Raw genomic sequence first — 11,792 nt, forward strand, 5'->3', positions numbered from 1 at the left:
TATTGAATAATTAATTAATAATAATGTAATACTTTTTCTTGCATTCCCTCTGTTTTTTCTACCTGTTCATGTATTATGTATTCATTTATTAATTCATCAATTAATACATCAATTGTATTAATTATATTAATTTTATTATTATTTTCTTGTGTGTAGTTGTGCAGGTGAAAGTCACCAGGGCGGCAACTCGACTGGGATTGGTCAAAGAGGGTGTCTGTAATGCCAGCCAGCTCCTGTCGCAACCAATCAGCAAGCTCAGCAGCCTTGGCAATGGTGAGAGGGTCCGCCCACTGTCAGATAGATAGATAAATCCATAGATAGATAGATAGTTGATTGATTGATTGATTGATTGATTGATTGATTGATTGGTGTGCGACAGATTCCAGATCAGTTATACAGGAGGCGAGGCAGCAGGTTGCAGTAGTTCAGTCTGACCTGCAGGATGCGCTACAGAGGCTGGATCAACTCACCAAGCGACTGGAGCTCTCTTCCTCTGTGGTGGAACAGACCAACATCACCGTTAACAACGCAAACGCGATGATGTCACACTCGCACACAGCTGGTAAATACGCACACGCACACGCACACGCACACACACACGCACACACACACACACACACACACACACACACACACACACACACACACCGATTGTTTTACTACTTAAGCACAGTACTTGAGCAAAGGTACTTAGTTGCTTTCCACCACTGAGGTAAACAAATGCACACACATACACACACACAGTACAACAAAATAACTGCCTTAACACTTCCTGTTTCCTTTCTTCTCAGCCAATGAGGCGCAGCGCAAGCTGCATGAGGCGGAGCTTCGTACAGAACGGCTGATTGACAGGATGAAGCCGCTAAGAATTCTGGGAGAAACTCTGTCCAGGAACCTCTCTGACATCAGGCAGCTGATCAACCAGGCTAGGAGACAGGCTGCCTCGGTACGCACGCACGCACGCACACAAAAAAACAAAAAACATTTTTGTCCTCAGTCGCCAAGACTGATTTCAGTCATTTGGATGTCACACCCTGAAATTAACTGATCTATAAGCCCACAACATGAATTACCTTATTTCCCTAACTCAGGGAAATAAGGTACCTCAAGCAACAGAGGCGTTGCGATGTGGAGTTGTCTATAAGTGAACATGAACTAATATCTCAGATGTTCTGTCTGTCTGTCTGTCTGTCTGTCCAGATCAAGGTGGCGGTACAGTCAGACAGGAACTGTGTTCGTTCGTACAAACCGGAGGTTCAGACGTCAAATTTCAACAGCGTCAGTCTGACTGTGAAGACGTCTCACCCCGACAACCTGCTGTTCTATATGGGCAGCAGCTCCCAGGTAACGCACACACAAACACACACACACACACACACACACACACACACACACACACACACACACACACACAGTTTGTATTACTTTACTTGTGAGGACGTAAAAAGTTTAAGACACCAATTTCATTAATTTATGTATTTACTTCAATGTTTTATGTAATTTGTGTGTGTGCGCCTCAGGTGGACTTCCTGGCAGTCCAGATGCATGCTGGGAAGGTATCTATGCTGTGGGACGCTGGCTCAGGACCAAGCAGGGTTGAATATCCACACCTGCTTATCAACAACAACAAATGGACCAGAATCAACGCTACACGGTGTGCACACACACACACACACGCGCGCACGTGCACAGACACATGCAAAGTCACACACACACACACACAGAGTTTATTTTTGTCTTTCATACGGTACAAGCTTTGCGCTTTGCCAGGGTTATCGCGTCACTTAGTCAGCGTGTTCAGGTTTCGGTACCCAGTGTCGATTGATGTCAGTCAGCTATTATGTTAGTATTGTGACATCGGCATGCCCATAGTTGGTTATAATTCGGGCACTTATAGTACCAGTTCAAATATGATTATTTTCGGGGTCGGCAGCGGTCGCCTCTCCTGGAATGTTCAAACTGGGGCGAAGATACAGAGGCAACGGAACGCTTCGTTAGTTCATTCGCTTCGTCATGTTCGCCTCGCCGCTCAACGCAACGTCGTGCCAAGTCACGTCTTAGCCTTGACTTTGTATGTAATCGCACCTCTCGAACAGATATGTGCAGTGGGAACGCACCTTCATACTATGTATAATGTCTCTTTTCCAATGAATAATGAATGACTGAATAATGAATCAAGTTAATAGTTTAGTAATGTAACTGTAATGTAAGTGTAACTAAAGTAAAAATGTAATCTTCACAGGTTCGGGGGGCGTGGCTCTCTGTCAGTCTACCAGTTAGAGGAGGCGGAGTCTGTGCCGTCCGTAGCAACAGCATCGTCGCTCGGCCCCGCCCGAATCCTGGACGTCGACAACAACACTCTGATTCATATCGGAGGTCTACCAGCGCAAACACACAGCAAGGTAAACACACACACACACACACACACACACACACACACACACACAAACACAAAGCTGGACTAATGAACCATCAGATGTGATTTAATATTTAAAATTGTATTATTTGTGTGTGTGTGTGTGTGTGTGTGTGTGTGTGTGTGTGTGTGTGTGTGTGTGTGTGTGTGTGTGTGTGTGTGTGTGTGTGTGGGTGTGTGTGTGTGTGTAGGTTTCCTCAGTGGTAACTCAGAGCAGTTTCGAGGGGTGTTTAGGAGAAGTGTCAGTCAATGGAAGGAACGTGGGACTGTGGAACTATTCTCAAAGAGAGGGAACCTGCAGCGGATGTTTTACCAGGTAATTTGTGGACAAATTATTCACCGTGATTGTAGGCCTGTCACAATGATTACATAATCACCTAATCACAATTATTTGAGATAATCACAATTATTTTGCATAATCGTCATAAATGTTGAAAAATGTTAATATATTTTCAAACATTTTCAAAAATAGTCTAAATAGCCGACCTTGTAGATCGGCTATTTCCATTATTCATGTTTTTTTCTTTTTTAGTATAAAGTTATTCACATCATGGTGAAACTTTACAGCTGTGTAGTTCACATCATAGTGAAACTTTACAGCTGTGTAGTTCACATCATGGTGAAACTTTACAGCTGTGTAGTTCACATCATGGTGAAACTTTACAGCGGTGTAGTTCACATCATGGTGAAACTTTACAGCTGTGTAGTTCACATCATGGTGAAACTTTACAGCTGTGTAGTTCACATCATGGTGAAACTTTACAGCTGTGTAGTTCACATCATGGTGAAACTTTACAGCTGTGTAGTTCACATCATGGTGAAACTTTACAGCTGTGTGGTTCACATCATGGTGAAACTTTACAGCTGTGTAGTTCACATCATGGTGAAACTTTACAGCTGTGTAGTTCACATCATGGTGAAACTTTACAGCTGTGTAGTTCACATCATGGTGAAACTTTACAGCTGTGTAGTTCACATCGTAGTGAAACTTTACAGCTGTGTAGTTCACATCATGGTGAAACTTTACAGCTGTGTAGTTCACATCGTAGTGAAACTTTACAGCTGTGTAGTTCACATCATGGTGAAACTTTACAGCTGTGTAGTTCACATCATGGTGAAACTTTACAGCTGTGTAGTTCACATCATGGTGAAACTTTACAGCTGTGTAGTTCACATCGTAGTGAAACTTTACAGCTGTGTAGTTCACATCATAGTGAAACTTTACAGCTGTGTAGTTCACATCATGGTGAAACTTTACAGCTGTGTAGTTCACATCATGGTGAAACTTTACAGCTGTGTAGTTCACATCGTAGTGAAACTTTACAGCTGTGTAGTTCACATCGTAGTGAAACTTTACAGCTGTGTAGTTCACATCATAGTGAAACTTTACAGCTGTGTAGTTCACATCATGGTGAAACTTTACAGCTGTGTAGTTCACATCATGGTGAAACTTTACAGCTGTGTAGTTCACATCATGGTGAAACTTTACAGCTGTGTAGTTCACATCGTAGTGAAACTTTACAGCTGTGTAGTTCACATCGTAGTGAAACTTCACAGCTGTGTAGTTCACATCATGGTGAAACTTTACAGCTGTGTAGTTCACATCATGGTGAAACTTTACAGCTGTGTAGTTCACATCGTAGTGAAACTTTACAGCTGTGTAGTTCACATCATAGTGAAACTTTACAGCTGTGTAGTTCACATCATGGTGAAACTTTACAGCTGTGTAGTTCACATCATGGTGAAACTTTACAGCTGTGTAGTTCACATCGTAGTGAAACTTTACAGCTGTGTAGTTCACATCGTAGTGAAACTTTACAGCTGTGTAGTTCACATCATAGTGAAACTTTACAGCTGTGTAGTTCACATCATGGTGAAACTTTACAGCTGTGTAGTTCACATCATGGTGAAACTTTACAGCTGTGTAGTTCACATCGTAGTGAAACTTTACAGCTGTGTAGTTCACATCGTAGTGAAACTTTACAGCTGTGTAGTTCACATCATGGTGAAACTTTACAGCTGTGTAGTTCACATCATGGTGAAACTTTACAGCTGTGTAGTTCACATCATGGTGAAACTTTACAGCTGTGTAGTTCACATCATGGTGAAACTTTACAGCTGTGTAGTTCACATCGTAGTGAAACTTTACAGCTGTGTAGTTCACATCGTAGTGAAACTTCACAGCTGTGTAGTTCACATCGTAGTGAAACTTTACAGCTGTGTAGTTCACATCATAATGAAGGAGGAGGAGTTTGAAGATGGCTTCAGTCCAAGTAATTCAGTGAGCACGATGCATGACTATAACTATAACAATAATGATGTGTTCTCAGCCCGCAGCCAGAGGAGACGGCGTTCCATTACGATGGAACAGGATTTTCTGTCGTGGTGAAGTCGTTGCGATCGACGTCGACGTCTGTCGTCCTTCAGTTCAAAACTCTGTCTCCTAATGGACTGCTGCTGTACCTGGCATCTAATGGAACTGTAAGATAATGTGCACACACATACACACACACACAAACGCACACACGCGCACGCACACACACACACACACACACACACACACACACACACACACACACACACACACACACACACACAGACAGACTGTACATTATTGATTGAGTGAACTTCCTGTTTGGTACAGCGGGACTTCCTGTCTATTGAGCTGGTGGATGGGCGTGTCCGTTTGACCTTTGACCTTGGGGGAGGAGCTCTGACCATGACCTCCAACAAAGTATACAACACCGGAGTTTGGTTTAAAATCACCCTGCAAAGAAACAAACGCAAAGGTACACAAATACTACTACTACTGCTACTGCTATAACTGACTAACTATAAATCACCAAAAAGTGGGGGTCGTGATTTGACACGTTGTGAGCTTGTAGATCTGCTATTTTAGAAGAAGAAGAAGTTTTTAGTACCGTTACTTTTTTTTATGCCAATACTTTTGTACTTTTACTCAAGTAAAATTTTGAATACAATTTACAAATTACAATTTAGGCATTTAGCAGATGCTCTTTTCCAGAGCGACTTACAATAAGCAAGGTAAACACACAGATAGACAGTGTAGTGCCTCAGGAAACTAGGATCACATGTAAATGAAGAACCTAGCATCAGTCTAAACAATATACTATCTAAATTACTTTTTGACACGAATAAAGGCCTTTTCCTTGTAACAGAGTATTTCTACGTTGCGGTACTGCAACCTGTACTTAAGTAAGACATTTAGTACTTCTACCACCACTTACAGTATAGACAGACCGACAGACACAGACAGACAAACAGGGGCGTAAACATAATATCCTATTCTATGTGGGCGTGTCCAGGCTACCTGTCCATCTGGGCAGCCGACCAATCATCAGAGAAGGAGGTTTTGGAGGCGGAGTCTCCGGGGACCTCCGCCGATCTCAACCGCTCTGACCTCGACCCCATCTACATTGGAGGACTTCCTGCCTCTCGACCAATCAGGTAAGACTCGAGTGTGATCCCACCATGTCTGTACACCAATCAGACAAACTTTTAAGAATTGCTCTTTATCTAATTTTGCATCTGTGTTTGTGTGTGTGTGTGTGTGTGTGTGTGTGTGTGTGTGTGTGTGTGTGTGTGTGTGTGTGTGTGTGTGTGTGTGTGTGTGTGTGTGTGTGTGTGTGTGCGTGCACGCGTGCGTTACAGGAGGCAGGTCGTATCGAGGTCTTTCATTGGCTGCATAAAAAACGTTGAGATTGCACGATCCAACTTCGATCTGCTACGGGATGCATACGGGGTCAAGAAAGGCTGCGTACTGGAGGTATACACTCACAGTCACACACACACACACACACACACAAGATCTTTTATAACTTTAAATAAAGTCAATTTTTGCGCACTGGCTGGTGACAGCCAGGGAGCCTACAAACAGTTGTGAATATGTCACTAGTACACACTTTCCTGAGATCTTTTGATCATTGGTCGAAAGGATCGTGATTGGTTCGAAGGGCAGACAATGAGATGACAGAAAGCTTTTCCCATGGTCCGCAATTGCTTCCCATACTCTGGACGGTCACAGAATTTGATCGGTCACCACATTTGGCGCAACACTCGTAAACTTGCCGTTTCCTTGGTGAGATAGAAAAGGCCATAAATCATTCTTGTTCATGTTTGAGTTCTCTCTCTCTCTCTCTCTCTCTCTCTCTCTCTCTCTCTCTCTCTCTCTCTCTCTCTCTCTCTGCAGGCTGTGAGGAGTGTGTCTGTGTTGAAGGCAGGTTACGTCCAGCTGTCTGCAGTTCCACCATTCCACCAGCAGGGGGAGATTCTACTCACCTTCGCCACCAACAACCACTCTGGAACGCTATTGGCTGCCTTCAGCAAGGCCGATACCCAGAGGGGGCGGAGACAGACCAAACAGGTAAGTGGAGAGAAAGAGAGAGAGAGAGAGAGAGAGAGAGAGAGAGAGAGAGAGAGAGAGAGAGAGAGCGTTAACCATGGTGTGTGTGTGTGTGTGTGTTCAGTCTTACCTAGCTGTCCAGCTGGTGGCAGGTCGCTTGGAGGCGGAGCTTGCCGTAGGGGGCGTGGTCAGTGGCAGTGTGGTAGTGAAACCCGACACCGGCTCCTCCTTCTCTGACGGAAAGCCACACTCCCTCATCATCACCCTCGACAGGAAGTAGGTGTTGCCGTGGAAAAAAACCTAGATTTCCTTTGCTTTGGACATAATTTAATTAACATAGAAACTACTATGGCATCATATTTACCTGCCTGTCTGTCTGTCTGTCTCTCAGGATCCTGTCTGTCCAGGTGGATGAGGACCTCATAGAGAGCACCCCTCTGTCTCTCGGGGGAGTGTCTCTGTCCCTGTCCTCCGTCTTCATTGGTGGACTGCCGGCGGGCCAGGCCGATGCTCTGCCAATCAGATTCCAGGACACTGCGAGGTCATTCCGTGGCTGCATTCAAAACCTGGCATTGGAGGGAATGTAAGTCTGTCTGTCTATCTGTCTGTCTATCTGTCTGTCTGTCTGTCTGTCTGTCTGTCTGTCTGTCTGTCTGTCTGTCTGTCTGTCTGTCTGTCTGTCTGTCTATGATTGATTGATTGATTGATTGATTGATTGATCGGTCCCCCTCCAGGCTTGTTGACCTATCGGGAGCAGTTAAATATGAGGGGGCGGTGCTAGACCGCTGCGTATTGGAGGAGAGGGACAGTGGGGCGGTGCTTCCTGACGACCAGGAAGTAGAACCTACTCCTGACCCCGTCCCGCCCCCTCCCACTCAGCTGAGCGCTTTGACGCCAGGATCGCTGACGGTAAGTCACCCGTTTGACTGGCGTGACACTCGATGGCGCTCGCCATATTGTTATATGTCTGCAATCTAGGGATGAGACGATAATAGTTATTATCGTTTATCGCGATCAGCGAGTATTGATATTGATGATTGAATATTGGATATTGATTGGTTCTTTTCTGTCCAGTGTGCCTCGGGGGTGGAGCCTAGCTTCCTGCCATCGGCCAGGCAGTTTGGTTTGTCCAGACACAGTCACATGACCTTCACAATCAACCCCAACACTATACGCAAGAGGTAAGCACACGCACACACACACACACACACACACACACACACACACACACACACACACACACACACACACACACACACACACACACACACACTTTTACTAACGTTTTTTATTTTACTTTTATCTTTATTTGCTACTCTTGTTTCTTCTTTGTGAATAATGAACTTTAGTCGAATCTAACAATTCAAAAAGTCAAGTGACCACCAAGTGACATCCGGTCGCTGCTAATGCGCAAAGAAATACATTTTGTCTCACATCACGCATGTGTGTGATTGACTGAAAGGGACATATTTTGAGAGAGGACTTGGGCTGTCCTCCTTGGTGAAGGGAAAACATAAATACCGGTAGTTGATTCATTCAAATGTGGCAGTATAACCAACAAAAATGTTGCCTAATGATTTCCCTGCTCATTACTGATTAAAAAAAATGCTTTGAAATGCTTTGTCCAGATCATGAATGTAGCCTGTGATAGTGTGATTAGTGTGTAACAAGGTCCCCAGGTTGCTCTTAGTCAGGAGTGGTGGTCCCTGGGTCAAAATCAGTTAAAAACCCCTGAACTAGACTCCCCATCTCTCTCTCTCTCTCTCCATCTCTCTCTCATATCCATATAAAATGTTGCATTTAATAATGCTTTGAATTATGTTCCCCATGCTCTGCTTGTAGTTTCTCACTCAGTCTGTCTCTGCGTACCCGCGCCGAGAATGGTTTGATCCTCTACCTGTCCAATGGGAACCACATGGACTATACCATTCTGCAGCTGGTGGGGGGGAGGCTGGTATTCACCGTGGGCCTGGGGAAAGGACAGGCCTCTGTCAGGTCCTCCGGTACCATTAACGACGGCCAGTGGCACACCGTGAGTCCATATTCTATTCTGATTAGAATTAAATCATGAATTAAGCTTAGATAATGAATCACAAATCAAGCTCATGAGCTTGTATATCTGCTATTTTTGAATAGCCAAAGTATAAAATAATAGTTAAAGTGGTTCAAATGATTGTGACGCTGTAATAACCCATTAAGACCTGAAGCCGATTTCTACAAAATGTCTTCTAAATCCCAACAGTTTTCTGAAAAACCTATGTTTCTATATCAGTGGTGCTCAAACTTTTTCATGTCAAGGACCCCCAAAATGATATGGGACCCCCAGAAGCAGATTTGAGTTAAAAATGTTCGCTTTAAAATAATATGAATATATTAATTTGCACACATTTTCTCGATTTTTCAAAAATAGCAGATCTACAAGCTCGTAGCGTGGCACTCGGTGCCGCGCTATGAGCTTGTAGATCTGCTATTTTTGAATAGCCAAAGTGTAAAATAATGCTTTTTAGCTCTAATGAAAAAGTGACACAGATGCTTTCCCGGTTTTAAAAGGGTTTAAGTGGTTAGAAGTTAAAAGCTGTTGTAACCTTGGTGTGCGTGTCCTCAGGTGGTGTTGGATCTGTCCAAGAGGTCCATCAGTGTGTCGGTGGACGGAGGGCCTTCAGACAGCGTGGCTGTCAAAGGAAACACACTGGATGTCAGCAACACCTTGTACCTGGGAGGGTTCCCCCACACACACCCTACCAAACGCACTGGAAATGTAATGCACAGACACACACACACACACACACACACACACACACACACACACACACACACACACCCTACCAAACACACTGGAAATGTAATGCACAGACACACACACGCACACAACTACAAAATGCACAAAACACACATGCACACATTTATCTAAGAAATTAGAACAAACGTATTTTTGTTTTTCTTTTATAATCAAGTATGTCTCCCTCTCTCTCTCTCTCTCTCTCTCTCTCTCTGTCTCTCTCTCTCTCTCTCTCTCTCTCTCTCTCTAGGTCAGTAATAGTCTCTCGTCCTGTGTGCGTTCTGTCAGTTTGGGAGGAGATGAGTTAGATCTCTCTAGCCCCGCCTCCCAGCATCACACTACTTCCTGTTTCACCAACCAACAGACAGGAAGTTACTTCAACGGCTCAGGACACGCTATGCTCGGTACGTGTGCGTGCGCACTTGCACGCGTATGTGTGTGTGTGTGTGTGTGTGTGTGTGTGTGTGTGTGTGTGTGTGTGCGTTGTGTTGTTTGCATTTACCACTTCATATAATTGGATGATTAAAATAAAACATTGAAACCACAAATGTAAAATGAATTGTATTTAATAATCTGTGTGTGTGTGTGTGTGTGTGTGTGTGTGTGTTTACAGTGCGTGATGGTTACAAGGTGGGCTCTGATATGACGGTATCTCTGGAGTTTCGAACCAGCCAATCAGAAGCCGTTTTACTAGGCATCAGCAGCGCAAAGGTGGATGCTATTGGACTAGAAATCGTCAACGGACAGGTAAGCCTGTCTATTGGTCAACTCGGCTCTAATGTGTTTACCATGTCTTGACAGCAGTGGTGAAAAATAACTAAGTACATGAAAATATAATATAAGACAATCTCTCTCTCTCTCTCTCTCTCTCTCTCTCTCTAGGTGTATTTCAACGTTAACAACGGAGCAGGCCGCGTGACGGTGAGGTCAGCAGGTCAGGGGGTGTGCGATGACCTCTGGCACCACCTGGTGGCCACTAAGACCAAACACAGGCTGAGTCTGTCGCTGGACGGAGTGACGACGCACACGCTCAACCCTCACCCACAGTCCACCTCTGCAGAGACCAACAACCCTGTTTATCTGGGAGGATACCCAGGTAGAACACACACACGCACACGCACACACACACACACACACACACACACACACACACACACACACACACACACACACACACACACACACACACACACCAGTGGTGGAAAAAGCACTCAAATGTTTTACTTAAGGAAAGTGTTCAAAATGTTACTTGAGTAAAAGTACAAAAGTATTGGCATCAAAATATACTTGAAGTACCAAAAGTAAAAGTGCTAAAATGTTAGTACATGTACTTACTTTTTCGTAATTCAAAGTTATTCCAAATGTTTCAAGATTTACTTTCAAAAATAGCAGATGTACAAGCTCGCAGCGTGGCACAAAGTGACATGCTGTGAGCTTATATATCTGCTATTTTTTAACAGCCAACACTAAAATCTAATCTAAAATATACCCGGTTTTAATGGGTTAATGTTTCTTCGTAAATTAATTCCCTACTTTGTCGTACCACAGTGCACATGACGATATAGCTGATCTGCAATTGTGCGCTTGTAGATCTGCTACTTTCGTTTTTGTTTTTGTTTTCATTCCCTGAAAAGTAACAGTTTTGGACATATAAGGTTTGCTATACAGATAGACATGATATTAAACAGCGCCGTCTGTCTGTCTGTGTGTGCAGGTGGAGTTCGTCAGAACTGTCTGTCGTCTACTTCCTGGTTCAAAGGTTGTATGAAGAATGTGCGGCTGGTCAAAGGTCATGTGACCCAGGATTTGGACCTAAGTTCAGCTTCCAGCCTATCAGGAGTCACAGCCGGTGCCTGTCCTGCTTAGCAACACTCACACCCTTTTCTTATTGGTCAATACATTTACAGCGCGGCCCTCTTCCTATAGATACAGACAATAGATACAGCCCCACCCTCAGCCCCCCCTAACCACACAATGACACTTGGACCAAATGTGATGTCATGTCTGTTGTTTCTCTTATATTTTAGCTTTGAGCCAATCGTTGTGCGCGTTTGACTCAACTAGGAAGTAGTTTTGTTGTGAATTCTATTAAACTGATCAACATGGAACTGTTGTCTGTTTGCCTTACTTCCTGTCAATGAGAGAGAGAGCAGCAGCGTTGTGGTTTTAATCACTGTTTATCAACTTCGGGTCCGGGTACCACCAGAGATCTTCAAATGAACCTTTGCAGGTCT

The 11,792-nt window shown here is 44.0% G+C and overlaps 1 protein-coding gene across 1 annotated transcript in view; it reads left to right on the forward strand.

Annotated features, from left to right (window-relative positions):
* The window catches only part of lama1 (laminin, alpha 1), a gene marked incomplete at both ends in the record, with an annotated part of 39,950 nt that extends 28,526 nt beyond the window's left edge, over positions 1-11,424 (forward strand). Inside the window, 22 exons of the mRNA XM_084048739.1 lie at positions 157-273; positions 380-562; positions 792-946; positions 1,201-1,344; positions 1,521-1,654; positions 2,243-2,402; positions 2,629-2,732; positions 4,747-4,897; positions 5,061-5,205; positions 5,743-5,884; positions 6,089-6,203; positions 6,627-6,800; positions 6,904-7,055; positions 7,171-7,362; positions 7,514-7,688; positions 7,854-7,960; positions 8,622-8,811; positions 9,385-9,537; positions 9,809-9,962; positions 10,172-10,305; positions 10,441-10,654; positions 11,273-11,424. Coding sequence (XP_083904865.1) covers positions 157-273; positions 380-562; positions 792-946; positions 1,201-1,344; positions 1,521-1,654; positions 2,243-2,402; positions 2,629-2,732; positions 4,747-4,897; positions 5,061-5,205; positions 5,743-5,884; positions 6,089-6,203; positions 6,627-6,800; positions 6,904-7,055; positions 7,171-7,362; positions 7,514-7,688; positions 7,854-7,960; positions 8,622-8,811; positions 9,385-9,537; positions 9,809-9,962; positions 10,172-10,305; positions 10,441-10,654; positions 11,273-11,424 — 3,347 coding nt within the window. The remainder of the gene's footprint in view (positions 1-156; positions 274-379; positions 563-791; positions 947-1,200; positions 1,345-1,520; positions 1,655-2,242; positions 2,403-2,628; positions 2,733-4,746; positions 4,898-5,060; positions 5,206-5,742; positions 5,885-6,088; positions 6,204-6,626; positions 6,801-6,903; positions 7,056-7,170; positions 7,363-7,513; positions 7,689-7,853; positions 7,961-8,621; positions 8,812-9,384; positions 9,538-9,808; positions 9,963-10,171; positions 10,306-10,440; positions 10,655-11,272) is intronic.
* Positions 11,425-11,792: the final 368 nt, after the last annotated feature.

This window comes from Gymnoscopelus microlampas (assembly GCF_963454915.1).
Source record: "Gymnoscopelus microlampas genome assembly, chromosome: 22".
NCBI classification, from domain to species: Eukaryota; Metazoa; Chordata; class Actinopteri; order Myctophiformes; family Myctophidae; genus Gymnoscopelus; species Gymnoscopelus microlampas.